General features: G+C 40.1%; 1 protein-coding gene across 1 annotated transcript in view; it reads right to left on the bottom strand.

The window, feature by feature from the left end:
• The window catches only part of gli3 (GLI family zinc finger 3), a 193,291-nt gene that overhangs the window by 157,679 nt on the left and 18,272 nt on the right, over window positions 1–17,340 (bottom strand). The window contains exons 2-3 of the mRNA XM_053610917.1: window positions 15,995–16,162; window positions 1,630–1,813 (exon numbers count right to left, since the gene is read on the bottom strand). Coding sequence (XP_053466892.1) covers window positions 1,630–1,765 — 136 coding nt within the window. The 5' untranslated portion in view covers window positions 1,766–1,813; window positions 15,995–16,162. The remainder of the gene's footprint in view (window positions 1–1,629; window positions 1,814–15,994; window positions 16,163–17,340) is intronic.

The following is a 17,340-nucleotide window of genomic DNA, read 5'->3' as shown; positions in this document are numbered from 1 at the left end:
GGAGAAGAAGACTCAATTCGCTGCACTTGGCTGTCATCATCTGTAAAAGACTGCACACCGATTGAAACGGGCTGGAATGACTCAAATGTCACTTGAGAACTTTGACTGGTCGAGTTGGTCTCAACATCATCAGCATCTGATGTAGAGGAGGCAGGGTTTGGACGGGCAGGGAATGAGAAAAAGTCTGATATTTTTCGTTTGCGCATTTCGTTTTCTTGGATAACGTTAGTTAACTGGATAACGTTAGTTAACTACGCAGTTAGCTAGCCTACATATAACGGATAAATCCAAATTCCAACGAACTAAACCACATCAAACTAAATGAAACACCTTTAATAAAGTTAACACTTCCAACTTTTTAACCCCATAAACATGACGTTAAACCTGTTTCTGTTCATCTATACAGCCGACCCCTTCAGGACAAGAGTGCAGAGTTTATTTATTGGAAACCATACAGGAGTGCACGAGATAGGGCAGGTAGACACAGGTGCAAGAGGAGATGAGAGCTCAGTAGCCTAACACAAAAAGACGTATGGTCATTTCTATTTCATTTGTTTTTAAATTTTGTTTGTGGGTAACGGTGGCCACTGGCGGCTGACAGAAAAAACATGATCGCAGAATTAAAAAGTTAGTCGCATTGGTGACCATTTTAGTCGCCATATAGAGCCCTGTCATACCATCACAGATCCAGGCTTTTGAACTGAGCACTGACAAAAAGCCGTATGGCCCCTGTCCACTTTAGTCCCCTTTAGTTTAGAGGACACGGTGTCCATGGTTTCAAAAAAGAATTTCAAATTTCGATTCGTCTGACCACAGAACAGTTTTCCACTTTGCCACAGTCCATTTTAAATGAGCTTTGGCCCAGAGAAGATGGTGGCGTTTCTGGATCATGTTCACATATGGCTTCGTCTTTGCATGATCTATAAGCTTTAACCAGCATTTGTGGCTGGCACGGCAAACCGTGTTCTCAGACAATGAGTTCTGGAGATGTTTCTGAGCCCATGCAGTGATTTCCATTACAGAATCATGCCTGATTTTCATGCAGTGCAGTCTGAGGCGTACAATATTGATTTTTACCCTTGTCCCTTGCTCACAGAAATTTCTCCAGATTCTCAGAATCTTTTGATGATATTATTTACTGTAGATGATGAGATATTCATAGCCTTCACAATTTTATGTTGAGGAACATTATTCTGAAATTGTACGACAAATTGTAGACCCAGTTTTTTGCAGATTGGTGAACCTCTGCCCATCTTTATTTCTGAAAGACTCTGCCTCTGTAAGATGCTCTTTTTATACCCAAACAGGCTAACCTGTTGCCAATTAATCTCCAGCTGTTACTTTTCCACCCTTTCGTTGAACCCGTCCCAACTTTTTTGAGACGTGTTGCAGCCATCAAATTCAAAATTACCTTAAAATGGAAAATGGTATATTTCCTCAGTTTAAACATTTGATATGTTTTCTATGTTCTATTGTGAATAACAAATGGGATTTTGAGATTTGCAAATCATTGCATTCTGTTTTTATTTACATTTATTTACATACACAACGTCCCAACTTTTTTGGAATTGGGGTTGTATTTGAAACATGTCAGATGATTGTTTGAGATTATGATCAGGCTCTCAATACCGTTGGATGTAGTGCTGGAAGCCACAGCCTTCTCGCTGATCTCAGTTCGGGTCAAGGAGGATCTCTTGGTTGCCACGATGGTCTCTGCCCTCTTTTTCTTCTCTGCTGTTGAACTGGCCTGGGACTGTGTTTCCATGGTGACTGCACATTCCTTAGTGCCACATCTAAGCTGAGACACCTGCAACTTCCACCACAGAAAATAACAGAGGTAAGTGTGGTGTGACATAAATGTTGATACTGCTCTTGCTATGGAAATATTACCATCAAAGCTAACTGGTAGGGTCAAGAATAGCAAGCAAAAGAACCTTCATGAGACATTCAGGATTTTTAACCCAAGAACCAAGGTTTGAGGTTTCATGACTAGTTGCATACTTGAAGGAGGGAGTATGTTTGCAGATGTTTTCAGAAGATGAGAAACTCACACCCATCTAAAATGAAGCTTTGTTTGAATCTCCTTCTGGGAATATCACAATGCTCAGGCCATTTTCTCTTTTCATAGTAAGCTTTGTGTTAGTTAAAGCTCTTTTTGGGGGGTTTATTTGGGTTTAGTCAAGACAAGCTCTGACTGTAGCTTTGGTATCAAAAGAAAAGAAGAACCTCTCGAACAGTGTTTCAGGTCTGCTAGCTGGTGAAAATATAGCCAAAAACCTTCCCAGGAATGAATCAAATCCAATCAAAAACATATTATTATTCCATTCTTTTACTCATATCAACATGTATAATTAAAATAAACACTTAATTATGTAGAACAACCTAACTGCCAGCAAACAAAGTAAATATATAAACATTTAAAAATATATATATATATGTTTTGGGATTTCAAATAACAAAAAATGAAACTGATGAAATGATGCTTGCTAGGCCAAACCAGTAATCGATTTCAAGTCCAGGTGGAGAACACAGGCATGTGCACAAGCACTGACAGCCTGTCGGAAAAAAACAAAGAAAGATCAGATGGATAGAGCCCCAAAGTCAGCTCTTTTTCTTTTACATCACACTATCCAGCAGTTTCTGCCCGTTCAGTGAAGGAGAAAGAAGCAAAAGAGGGCAAGAGGGAAAGTGAAAGCACTGAGTCCTTTATGCCTGTTATTGACTGGCCTCTGACACTTGGGTGCATTGGTTCTGCATGTCTGTGAGTGTTTGAATCCCCCCTTTCCCCAATCATCAATCCCTAGGCCAACCAGAAAGAGCAGAAAAAGGCAAAGAAGCTAAGATCAGAAAATGAGACAGGTGAGAAGTAAAAGAGGGACGTGTAAAAAAGGCTGAAAAAGGACATGAAAATAGAAAGCAAATATTTACATGCCTATCTTGCCAAGCACAACTAATGCACCAATCAAGACCACTAGTCCTTTTCCCCCATATCAATGCCTTGACTTGACCGCTGGCACCTACTACCTGTTTCTATTGGCCCTTGTTCTCTACCTTCAGTACTTCACCCCATTTGACACTTTATTATATATTTCTGTTTGCGCCTAAGCTTGGGAAGAAAGAAAATGTACTTAAGAATGTGAAGTTCAACAATATACACTGTTCATTAAGGACTGCATAATATCAAGTGAGAAGAACAGAGATGAGCTTATAACTCTTAAGTAACTTCCAGAAAACAATAGCCTTTTGTTCATATACCAGTAAGTTCTTCACAATAGAATGCATTCAAAGCCTCTGACCAGTGCCAAAATAAATATAAAATTTCATATTAGATTTCATTCCTAACTTTGATGAAGTCCCACACCCAATTAGCTGTGAGAGAGAAAGAGTGTTCTCTTCATGTGGGCTTGTCTATAATCCTCACTCAGAGAAAGAGAGGCGATTAACCAGGTTTAAAATACCACAATTCAGACTGCTCCCAAGGAAAAAAGATTCTTATTTTAAGCACATTAGGCAAATCAATTTAACATAAATTATACGCTCCAGTGAGCAAGTTGAAAGTCAGTGGCAAATGAAACATCAAAGTCAAACAACAGAATAAACTTTTCTAATAAAAAATATTGTTTTTTCTTAAGGCATTCATTTTCACCATAACATTTTGTTTCCGAAATATGTGTGGCAGCATGCAAAAACCCTTCACAAGGTCAAATTTGTCCATTTTCTATGTTGTATAGTTCTGAAAACCACAGACTTTCCTGAACTGAAACTGATTTCTCTTTTGCATGTATCTGGTAGCACCCGGTGTTCCCGAGGCGTTGGATCTACTTCAATACCACTAAAGAGAAGCCACTGACCACTACATTTATAATCTAATCTACTAGTGGAAAAACACCAATGGCAAATTTTAAAGATTATAATTTACAATGTGAAATGAGGTCTCACTCTGATTATTAGCATCACCCACATCTGTCTCCGTCTCATCACGTGAGGCAAAATTCACTTGCGTTTGTGGCACACCTGAGCCTCGGTTCACTCTGTTCACGCTAACATCAGTAGGGGGGAATCACTTATTTATTCACTAATTTCTGCTCTGTTGGGTCGATTTCATGCAATTAATGTCTTTTTAAGGCAAATAAAGAGGTGTATGTAGTATGACAACCATTTTTATATCATGAAGACACTCCTATCTCCCGTTTATACTGAGATTGCTGTTCCCATTTGAATTACTACAGCCGTCCTCTGTCAACATTACTTAACAAACATACCTCCAGAAATCTTATCCAACAGAAAGAAGAACAATCAAGAAATTTGTTGCCTTTTGTTTTTTGTTATATATAAGGATGTCCAAAGAGGTTCTTGTATAAAGATTTATAATAAAAAGGTCCTTTAATTTTCACCACTGGCTTGTGTTTTTAAATTATTGATTTAAAACTTACTGTGATAACTATGATATTTCAACAGTGAAATTTTCAAGCCATAACATCCCTAGCTGTCCCACTGTGAACTCTTATACTGCAGTTTGTATCTTAGTAATTGTTTTAGATAAGTGCATTAGGTTTAGGATTTTGGCTGTACATAAGGGTTTTGGGTTTGAGATGACAATTCATTTTACAATGAGCCCCTGTTCTCTGGGCTCCCTTTGGAAAGAGGAGGAGAACAGCATTGCTTTCATCACCAGCCTGCTCCCCATGCCTCTCAACACCAAAGCAGCATGCCACAGAGAGAAAGAAATCCTGAGAACCTGGGAAGAGGACAAATAAACAGGCAGAAGAAAAAGCATGAGAAGGATCAGAAGATAGAAGTGACCATGTCACCAGTAGGAAACAGAGATACAAAAAATAACCAAACAATTGAACCAAATATTATGGCAAATTCACTGAATTTTTTTGTTGTTGCTCTAATTGGGAAGATTCAACACTACCTATTACCCAAATCTTAATCAGTTTAAGGAAATTCTTACAAATATAAAATCATGACATTGTTCTAAATAAGTGGCGGGAAGAGACGGGCCAGAGATAGAGAAGCATCTTACTGAAAGTTTATTGTATAAATGTGTGTGTGCGTGCGTGTGTGTGCGCGCATGTTGGGGATGCTGCTTTTCATTACAATGCCCATATGAATTTCTTTTTATTACAGTGGAAGGTGTTTTTTTTTAAGAATGGGAAGAAACATACAGAATAAAGATTCATTTTTTTATTATTTATTGTAGAGCCAGCAAAGATATGTTGCCCTGTGCACAGTGTGCATTCTGCATGAGCTATAAGGAGCATCAGCTCTATAAATAATAATATAATTCTGTTGTGGATTTCAGCCAGTTTGTACAGAATAGTGTGTCTCCAATGCTTATCATGTTGATTAACTTAGCTTGAGCCCACATCACAGGAAAATGAAAAACTACCACTCATGTAAGCGTTCTTTAAAAAATCAGCTGACCTATTTATATCTGTTTAGTACACATTATCTCTTCAATCCAAGTATTTGTATTTCGTTACATCGAAGACGTACCATTTATAAACTGTATTCATAATTATATCAGTGTAAGACCCTAACAAGAATAGTAAAACAATTGTTCCCTTTCAAAGGGTTAGGGTTAGCTCAACGTTGCATGAGCTTCATGCTGTGGGAAAGCTTGTGTGAAATCACGCCATTGTCAGGTGACGCGGCAATTAAGTGTGTCGCGTGATTATAAAAACAGCACCTATGAACCATGCCGTCAGCCTTATTGTCTTCAGTGAGACTGTATGTCAGTTGTTTTGTGTGAACGCTTGAAAAAAAACCTCTTAATTTCCTCTCTATTTTTTCAACAAAAAAAATTAAATATCTCTTTACTTTTCTGTCCCCTTACAAAAGAAAAAACAGAAAAGTATGAGTGAGAGAGAATTCAGGAAGTGTGTCAGGTCTTGCTCCCATTTCATCATGGGGGACGGACGGACACATTTTCTGTGTGAAATGACTTGGAGTGGAGCATGCCACAGTGGCCCTTGAGGGGGCTGGCTGCGCACATTGTGAGCGCTTTACAATCAGGCAGCTCTGCTCACAGCTCGCTCTCTTCTCGGCTGAAGGTATTCTCAAAGGGAATCTCGCTGCTGAGACAGCCAGCCGGCTCAGGTCCTGAGAATCTCGTATGGATCTGAAAGAGGAGCCGGAGATGAGTGCTTCTCTATCTCTTGCTCTGTCTTCTGGGTCTGGCTCTCCACTGGATTTTGGAGCTCATGTTGTGACTCCTCCTTCCGTTATGGAAAGCCAAAACAACCTCTCTGACTCAGGGGAGCCAGAGGGGGGAGCCACTGCACCGGAAACGGAGAGCAGCTCTCAAGCATATAAAGAGCTGCTTGATTGATTACTAGGGCAGGAGAAAAACTTAATCTAGACTGGCCTGGGGAATAGGAAGTGGCTCGTAGCAGCCAGAATGAGCACTATCTCCCCAGTGAAAATAAATCTCCCTCACAGTATAGAAAAGAAGTGCATGATGAAATATCACGCTTCTGGGGAAAACCATACGCTAGCCGTGTTTATAACCCCACGACGACAGATTATTCAGCCATTGTGAGAATATTTAGCTATGAGAAAGGTGGAGGAAGCACTTGAGAGCTACCTCTCTCCACTGCAGGAAATTTAGGGGGGCTGGCTTTGCCATGTAAGACCACCTCGGCATTGGGTGGCAAAGCCTATCTGGCAGCGGTTCTTGTTTGTGCTTCACTGCATACAATGGCAATGTTGCAGGCCTACCAAACAGACTTGCTGAGTGAGCTGAACAATGGGGATGGAATTGGGGCCAAGGAAGTAGAGGAGCTTCGCTGCACCATGGATTTGTCTCTCCGTGCGACCAAGCAAATGGCCCGTCATATCGGCCATTCAATGGGTAGCATGAGGTCTCCCTACTGGACGCCCCTGTTGAACCTTCCAGCATGTTCGGCAGCGCGGTTAACGTCATCGCTGACAGCCAGTGTTCAGCCAGTTCCTTCCCCGCCGTGTCGGGTGCCAGTACCCTGGCCATCCAGGAGTGGAGCCCAGGCCAGCACTAGTGTGAGGGAGGCATAGAAGGCAAGTGTGGCGGCCCGTCTCCCCCCTGCGGAGAGGCTGATCTGAAAATGATCATAAAGAGCAATCAGTCAAAGAAGACATGAGGCTGTTAGGGCAGTTAGTTCCGAGTACTGCTGTCACAGGGCAACAAAAAGCTGAAGCTTTCCCTCCTACAGAATGTGGAAGAATTAACGTCACTAAAAGACCATCAAGCAGCATGGAACTACTGCCAAATGTGTCTCCATGGGTTCTGTTCACCATAGAAAAGGGTGACCGGGTCCAGTTCAGAGCTCGACCCCCCTGGTTCAGAGGTGTGCTCCCCACAGTAGTCAGTATAGAGCAGAGCCTGACGTTATCGCAGGAAGTAAGATCCCTCTTGGACAAAGGAGCGATGCCTACATGCTCTGAAAATGTGGAGGTATCCCCGGTTTCTAGCCTCGGGTCACACTCTGAGCGTTTTCTTATCACAAGACAGTAATGACACACGCCTCCCTCACGGGCTGGGGCATGGTCATAGACAGCTTTCCAGCTCACGTTCTCTGGAACAGCCCTCATCTGGAGTGGCATATACAGTGGAGGAAAGAAGTATTGGACACGTCTACATTTTTTTCAGTAAATATATTTCCAATGAGGCTATTCAAATGAAATTTTCACTGCAAGTAATCTTCGCTGGTCGACCATTACTGGGGAGGGTAACAATGGTCTTGAATTTCCTCCATTTGTACACAATCGGTCTGACTGCAGATTGGGGGAATCCAAACTCTATAGAGATGGTTTTGTAACCTTTTCCAGCCTGATGAGCATCACCAACTCTTGTTCACATACATTTTCCACTCACAGCTATGTAATATTGGATCACTTACCTCAATAAATCAATGACCAAGTATGATATTTTTGTCTCATTTGTTTAATTGGGATCTCTTTCTCTACTTTTAGGACTTGTGTGAAAATCTGATGATTGGCAAGTTTGGCGCAGACCAAAGACAGCTTTTCAGGAGAAGCACCATTGAGCTAATGCTAAACTCTGTAATTAAAACATTTAATACCAAATCTCTGAGAATTAAAACTGTCAGACTAAGTTGCTAGTTCTCAGAATCCTGCAGTGCTCGTATATGTATGTATGTGTGTGTGTGTGTGTGTGTGTGTGTGTGTGTATATACACACACACACACACACACACAGTATCTCACAAAAGTGAGTACACCCCTCACATTTGTGTAAATATTTGATGATATCTTTTCATGTGACAACACTGAAGAAATGACACTTTGCTACAATGTAAAGTAGTGAGTGTACAGCTTGTGTAACAGTGTAAATTTGCTGTCCCCCTGAAATAACTCAACACACAGACATTAATGTCTAAACCGCTGGCAACAAAAGTGAGCACACCCCTAAGCGAAAATGTCCAAATTGGGCCTAACCCTAACACTGCCCACATTAAATGACTAATTCAGTTAACTTTCCTGATATGTATTTTTGCCATCAGTGCGGTTGCCAAAAAACCTAAACTTCTACTGTGCTCCTAAAATTTTGATTTTGCTTTTAGGTTTTTGTAATTAGAAAAAAATGTAAGCATATTATCTCCTGTGTAGTTAATTTCTGCAAAACTAAAATATACTTTTCATTTTCAGCAGCAGGACCAAAGACAGGCTCCACAGCAGCAACAACATGGAGACAGTGATGAAGGAACAGTTCTGCCTTTTGAAGAATAAGGCTTTTTTTTATTATTATTTTGGTTACATTCATTTATATGCTTAATTATTTAAGAATTTATAATATTTATGAAGTTTTTTTTGTTCTGCATTTATTTATTTCATTTATTGATTTAGCTTAATGGTTCTATCTTAGTACGTTCGGAAAAAAAATGACAAAATGCTGATGAATAAATGCTATAAATGTGTTGCTGATTGTTGCTTGATGTTACTTGAGGCACGGGTGTGTCTTATGAGTACATTTTGAGATGATGGGTCGAATAGAAATTCCACAACAAATACCATTATAACTACATTGTTTTAATTGCTTCCATCAAAATAATACAATTTCTATTTAAAAACATTTTAATTTGAAGGCAGTGAATGAAAGTCAGTCCTATATGGGTTTCAAAGTAAACAAATTCACTTGCTGTCCATAAAGCAATGGCTCGAGAATCTGGAACGTTATTTGGTATGTTGCTGTGACTAATATGGTCCGATCCGGTTACTTCTTTACAATGTACCCGTTTAGTCACTGAGATGTACTCGCCACGTACAACTATAACGTCTCCATGACGAATACGGGAATCACAAAGTTACGTCGCTGGAACGTATATTGGTTATATCGTCACAATGAATATGGTCTGATCATGTCACGTCTTCACAACATAACTGTGTTAGCTGGGTACAATATAATCATAATGCGTACATGGGTCTCCTTTAGCACTCGCATTGTGGCAATGGAAAACCTCTAGCGAACACAGGCTTCCTCTGCTTATTAGTACGTACTAATGCTTGGCTGTTTGTTCAGCTTTGGTCTGGATGGAGGGGGTAGGGGTAGTGGTGGGGTGTTGAAGCCAAGAAACATAAAGCAGCATTCTATGAGGGGTTTTACATTTAGAGTTTGCAACCACATTCTTGCAAGCATTTTTGCACATTTTATTTCTCTTTAAGAAAATGCATGTAGGGCCTCAGTGATATTTAACAGTGATAGTTGTTTTATTAAGCCTGATTGGAATACACTTTTTTCAGATTCAGTTGACATTCAACCTGCAATCTAAGAAACGTCTGGTCACAGGAGAAGGTATAGCCTATTGCGTATGCATGCATCTTGCTCTCAATTGAAGTTTGTGTGACAGACGTTGACTCTGAAAGTCCAAAGGGTGGCACAGAACTGTGTGTGTGTGTGTGTTCCACTGTGTGAAGACACCCTAGGGAGGTGATGAGTGAAGCAGGAATTCCTTTCCTGATTCATTCTCTCTCTCTCTGTCTCTCTCTCTCTCACACACACACACACACACACACACAAAATGACTAAGATCAAACACTGGGCTGTGGTTGGCTAGGTCTTTTAAAAAATATCCTCATCATCTCTGAAATTTAAATACAAGTCCTTTGCAATATTCTGGTTTGCATCCAAATAAAATTCATTTTTTTCTACTGCTAAATTGTGAAGCTATGAGAAGATTTGCAATTACTGTTCGCAGTTCCACAGCAGATAATTCCTACATTATTAAGCATGTTGTCAGAGATTATTTTTCATAGTGCTAGTGTCATAACAGACTTAAGGGGTAACCAAAATTTGAATCAACACTACCTGAGTGAACACACAAGTGTACACTCCAAAAGGATCCATACAAATCGCATACATATTCTATACACAAGCAACTAGATTCAAAACCATAATATATAATGTTATGACTGTGCTGCCTGGTTGTTCAGTGGTTAACTGGCCCACCACTTAATGGTCTAGAAACACTGTTGTAAATATGGGCATTAAAACTCCTTAAAAAACAAAGTACACTGTTCCTCAATTCCTGAAAATAATCACATGCAGTGTAAACATGCACAATACTGATGCAAATAACCAAAATTCCAAGCACCCCCGAACACAGATATTGGCTCACTTATCCAATCAAGGAAATGAAGCATCAAAACCCTATTAACCATGTCAGTGCAGAATCAGGGGGCAAATTACCCATCCCAGAGCTTCAGGACGATTCATCAAGTCAAAGCCTCTGGAGGAGTCATAATGTTTACTTAAAGACAGCCCACTTCCCCCACTGGCATGCTTTATTGACTCTTATTAATTCCTGTACAGACCCCAGTGGCTTTGCCATTTACAGCTTATTATAGGGCAGAAATGAGACTAGAAATCATTGTGCACTGCAGAACCTCATCTCAAAACAAACGAAAAGGAGTAATAATTGCAAAATGAAGTACAAACTTAATCTTTAAAAATAATAAGCACTTAAGATGAACAAAGAGAAGAAATGGAAGGTCAAGCAGTGGTCAAAGAGGAGGAAAAATTTTGTTTTAGGGTAAACATAGTTTGGACAGATAGGATACATAGATAAAAAGAGAGGAAATGATGACTGTCATTTTAGGAGTTTAGGGCAGATGAAGTTATCAGGAGTTGGATGCCATCCACAGATAGAAAGGAGTAGGAGTGTAGAAAGGAGAGAAGGAGAGGTGAACACAATTACTTTTATAGCCAACTTCCTGTCTGATGTGGAAGCACTTCCAAGAATTGAGTCTGTTGAGTCATACATTCCAAAGGCATTTTAACATTTTCATTCAACCCGCACTCTTCTGCTCTGTTAATTTTTTGATCCTGCTTTTCATTAATTCATTTATCAGGTGGGCTCAGAGTCATTGCAATATCTCCCTGCAGAAAAGTTTCCAGGAGAAAATGGAGTACTACTTTTGTTGAACTGAAGCTAGCTAGGTTAAGTGATTGAGATTTAGTTAATATAAGGGAAGAAATGCTAAAACTTTCTACATGTAGATAACACACCTCCGCTGCAGTATGACAAAGGAGCAAACAGACTGCTTTTTAGATTGAATTATATGAAAATTATTTGAATCATGTTTACTTGAAAATGTACTGATCCAAACTTGTAAATTTTACATAATGCGATGTGAAAAAGTATTTGCCTCATTCTAATTTCTTCTGTTTTTGTGTATCTCATACTAAATTAGAGCTGCAACAACTAATCGATAAAACTGATAATAATCGATTATGAAAATCGTTGTCAACGAATCTCATTATCGATTAGTTGGTCTGCGTGCAGCATGGGGGAGATTTACTCATTACATTCTCTTCTGAAAACACGCTCCGGAGAGTAAATACTAAAGTTGTGTCCCAAATGACATACTATACACTTACACTATGCACTCTGCACTACCCTCTAGTGCAGTGTTTTCCAACCGGGGGTCCGTGGACCCCTAGTGGTCAGTGGTGTAATTGCAGGGGGTCCATAGGAAAGTTTTAAAAATGTTTAAATAATATTATGTATGTATTTTTTGTTAAATGTATAAAAACATATTCAAATGAGATGTTTTAAAATTAATCAATTTGGTTATTCACAAATATCACTTAGCTGAGCTGACGATCGTTCATTGATGGACAACAAAGGAACTACAAGCCTCTCTTGCATCAATAAAGGTCAATGTTCATGACTCCACTATCAGACAGACACTGGGCAAAAATGGCATCCATGGAAGAGTGACAAGGCAAAAACCACTGCGAAGACAGAAGAACATTAAAGTTCATCTGAATTTTGCCAAAACACACCTTGATGATCCTCAAACCTTTTGGGAGAATGTTCTGTGTATTGATGAGTCAAATATTGATGAGAGTTGTAGTAGTATGACCGTGAAAAAGAAAAAGGGAGAGAAATAGAGTAAGAGAGAGATTTGGATCAAACATCAGAGAGGCAGGCACAGAGGACCATTGGAAGGTTCCAACATCTCTCCACTCACAGGCTGAGATATCTTTCATACACAAACCCACTCACACAAAGAAACTTGCACCAGTCAGAATGGAGACTCTCACTCACTTTCTATTCCCCTACACATGAGACACGCACATGATTCAACAGCTCCTCATCCTCATTATCATCCTCATCATCATCCTCATCCTCATCATCCCTACAGGGACCTACACAAATACACACTGGCAAACACATGACACACGCATATGCAACAAACAAACACAGAAGAACCTACAGACAGAAGAGGGTACTTACATTATACAACCCCAATTCCAAAAAAAATTGGGACAATATGGAAAATGCTAATAAAAACAAAGAGAAATGATTTATAAATGTACTTTGACTTGTATTTAAACAAAAAAAAAATGTATAAAGACAAGGTATTTGATGTTTTACCTAATCAACTGCTTAGTTTTTAGGAATATAAATGTTTATTTTGAAATTGATGCATGCAACACATTCCAAAAAAGTTGGGAAAGGGGCAATTTAGAACTAATAGTGCTGGGAGAAGTTGAAATAAGGTGATGTGAAACAGGTGAGGCAATCGTCTAATCATAGGATATAAGGAGCCTCCAAAAAAGGCCTAGTCCTTCAAGAGCAAGGATGGGTCGAGGCTCACCGATCTGCCAAGAGATGCATCAGCGAATACAACACTTTGAGAACAACATTCCCCAAAGACAAATCTATAGGATTTTGGGCATTTCACCTTATACAGTGCACAATATAATTAAAATATTCAGGGAATCTGGTCAAATCTCGGTGTGTGAAGGGCAAGACCAAAAACCGCTTCTGAATGTGTGTGCTCAATCACTCGGACATCACTGTCTTAAGAACGGTCAAGAGTCTGTAATGGATATCCTGACATGGGCTCAGGAATACTTTGGTAAACTTTTGTCAGTCAACACCATTTGCCGCTGCATCCATAGATGGAAGTTTTAAGGCTTTATTTTGAAAGCAGAAACCATACATCAACACTGTCCAGAAGCACCACCGACTTCTCTGGGCTCAGTTCCACAGTGGAACGTGTTTTGTGGTCCGACGAGTCGACATTTCAATTAGTTTTTCGACAAAACAGCCGTCATGTTCTCCAGACCAAAGACGAAAAGGACCATACAAGCTGTTATCAGTGTCAGGTCAAAAAGCCAGTGTCTGTCATGGTATGGAGTTGTGTCAGTGCCCATGGCATGGGTAACTTGCACATCTGTGAGGGCAGCATTAATGCAGAAAGATATGTGCACATTTTGGAGCAGCATATGCTGCCATCCAGACCAGGACAACGCCAAACCACATTCTGCCCGTGTTACAAGCACATGGTTGCGTAAGCATAGGATGTGGGTGCTAGCATGGTCTGCCTACAGTCCTGACCTGTCTCCGATTGAGAATATCTGGCACAGTATGAAGTGCAAAATAAGGCAACAAAGGCCCTGTACAGTTGCTCAGCTGAAGAAATGCATAATGGATGAATGGGGGGGGGGGATTCCGCTTGCTAAACTTGACCAACTGGAGTCTTCAGTGCCCAAATGCTTAATAAGTGTTCTTAAAAGAAAAGGTGATGTTACACAGTGGTAAACAGTCAATTGTCCCAACATTTTTGGAGTGTGTTGCAGTCATCAGATTTGAAATGAGTGTATATTTTCAAAACTAAATTAAATTCACAAAGTAAAACATCAAGTTGTGTGTTAATAATGTGTTTTCAATATAGTACAGGGTGAATTTAATTTTCAAATAACTGTTTTTTTGCATTTTCCATCATGTGCCAACTTTTTCGGAATTGGGGTCATAATACAGAGAAGTATATACACAGTATATATGTATACTGGAGACAGTGTTAGGATCCATGTGCAGGAAGTTTTATTGAAAATATACAAAAACAATCCAAATCGGCAGGCAATGAGACACAGTTGAGGTGGAGGCAGATAAAGTTCTGTAACCAACAGACAGTCCAACCAGGCACACAAAACAAAGGATAATCCAAAGAATTGATAAGTCAGTATCCACTGAAGAGACAGTGGATAGCGATATTTGATGGTGACTGAGTTCAATCCTCAGTAATCAATGAATGGGAGTAGTCCTCCTGCTGCTGCAGGAGAGGTGGATGAATGAATGAAGCTGGATGCCAGAGCTTCTTCAATGTAGGTGTCCATGGCTAATGTTTCAGGTTAAGATAACGGATATGCCTTACTCGTAGGTGGAGCTGTGTTGGGTAACAGTTCACCAGCGCAGTCCCAGGGATGATGAGATGGAAGTTGGTTGGCTTTAGTCTTACTGAAGACTTCAGTAAACTCCTCATACTCAGCAGGGAGCTTGGCTTCAGCTTGGACACTGGGGCTTTCTATGCTGGTGGTCAGACATGGTAGGTCAACACTGATATGAAGACAATGTTCTTGATCGAGATTTGACCACTGTATGACCTCACCTTGGTTCCAGGAGATTGATGGATCGCAAATCGCCAACCATGGGTGCCCCAAGATGATAGCATGTTCAGGAGAGTTAATCACAGAGAGAGGTGTTCAACATGAAATAATCCAATCTTAAGTGTTACTGGAACAGTCACTTGTGTTATGCCAGAACCGATGGGAGCGCTGTTGACAGTGGTGAAATGGGTGGCAGGGATGCATTTTGTTGTGGGTATTTTGAGTTCCTGTACCAGATCTTGGTGAATGAGATTGACTGCAGCTCCAGAATCCACTAATGCTGTAACATTTGTGGTTCTCATTAATGGAAACTTCTATGGGCAAAGTAAAACTGTGATGAGTGGAGGAAACAACATTTGTGGTACTCACTTTTAGCTCTGATTCTGGTGGGTTAGATTTGTTATGTGGACAGCAGGCATTGAGGTGGTCTGGTTTACCAAAGCAGTAGCATAATTTTTCTATTTAGCAGCGCTGGCATTCCTCCATGGAGACCCAAGCATATGCAATCTGCATGGGTTCAGGTAAGTCCAGGAATGTGTGCGATGATGTTGAAGCTGATGGCTGTGGGTTGGTGCGAGTCCTGGGTCATGGACCATTTCGGAGCAGTTTGTCCATCATGACTGCCACGGAGTTAAACTCAGGAGGTTGGATTCCCTCCCCTTTGCATGCAAGTTCTGTCTTGATTTCGTGGTTCAGGCCCTCAAGGAAAATAGTCTTTAGTGCCACATCATTCAACCTGCTTTGAGCCCTTAGCATCCTAAACTGGATTGTGTAATCCGCTGCTGATCACTGGCCCTGGCGTAAATGCAGCAGCTGGATAGAAACATCCTGACCCCCCACTGGATATTCAAACACCTAACGGATCTGTTGAGTGAAGTAACCAAACAAGGTTTGGGTGGTAGGGTCTTTATCCCAGACAGCGGAGGCCCAGTCGAGTACTTTTCATGGTAGGCCGTGATATCATGAAAACACACTTTTTGGCGTCTTGACTAAACGATTAGAGTTCGCTGGAGAAATAAATCATACACTGACACAACAAGCCCCGGCATTTGTCAGCAGACCCATCGAATTTTTCAGGAAGTGCAAAGCTTACCGTTAAAGCTGGATGAGCCAACAGAGAGCAGACGGTGTGGGTTAAATGTTCGTTAGCGGCTCATAGGTCGCACAATTGGTCTTCATAGCCCTTTAGCACATTGCATTGGTGTGCAAATGCAGCCTGGACTCGGGAAACTTCCGCTGGATCTGCGGTAGGCGAAGTATTCTGTGACGAACAGGCCATTGAGATAGTGTTAGGATCCATGTGCAGGAAGTATTATTTAAAATACACAAACAATCCAAATCAGCAGGCAGTGAAACATAGTCGAGGTGCAGGCAGATAAAGTTCTGTAACCAAAAGACAGTCCAACCAGGCAAACAAAACAAAGAATAATCCAAAGAATCTGTAACTCCAAAAAAACAGGCAAAGGTCATAACATGAAGCAAATACAGCAGGCAATGGAAAATGGCTCAGTAATGCAGATGAACTAACAATAATTCACAAAGGTGAGGTGGAAATGGCATGTTTATATATACAGCAAACAGGAAGTGAGTGTGAGGCACATGTCTCTGTTTAGTATTCAGGTGAGGGCTCTTGCTGGTGGGTGGATGAATGTGGAGCAGCCTCATTCATAATATATATATATATATATATATATATATATATATATATATATATATATATATATATATATATATATGTACACACACACAGCAATCTTAGGCTCTATTCAAAGAGGATTATGTCTTTTATGAAGAAATGGTTAATGCAATTAATATTTGCCATGTCAGTCTAACACTTACAACAAAATGACTTTCTCCTTATCATCCTGAGATCATGAGTTTGACAATACTCCCTCCCCTGCCACTCACAGTGACACTAGCTAATTGTGAGCATCTGTGAGCAATGTGTGAGTAAGCTGAGTCTGTGACACAGCATGAGCAGCAGTTTGAAAAGATATGTCTCAGAGGAAGCACGTTAGCCCTCACCCTCCCTGGTTGTATGTACAGTATCTCACAAAAGTGAGTACACCCCTCACATTTTTGTAAATATTTGATTATATCTGTTAATGTGACAACACTGAAGAAATGACACTTTGCTACAATGTAAAGTAGTGAGTGTACAGCTTGTGTAACAGTGTAAATTTGCTGTCCCCTCAAAATAACTCAACACACAGCCATTAATGTCTAAACCGCTGGCAACAAAAGTGAGTACTTTTTTTTTTATTAGCATAATAATAATAGTACTATCATCTCAAATAGAACACTAGCATTTTTTTTCTATATATATATATATATATATATATATATATATAGTTAGTTAGTTAGTTAGTTTCTATTATATATAAGTAATTATGCGTAATTTTTTATGGATGCACAAAAAGCACTGAAACTACAGTCCTA

This window comes from Ictalurus furcatus, chromosome 23, assembly GCF_023375685.1.
Source record: "Ictalurus furcatus strain D&B chromosome 23, Billie_1.0, whole genome shotgun sequence".
In the NCBI taxonomy this organism is placed as follows: Eukaryota; Metazoa; Chordata; class Actinopteri; order Siluriformes; family Ictaluridae; genus Ictalurus; species Ictalurus furcatus.
Note: the sequence above shows the minus strand (reverse complement) of the source record. Positions and strands in the feature narration are given on the sequence as shown.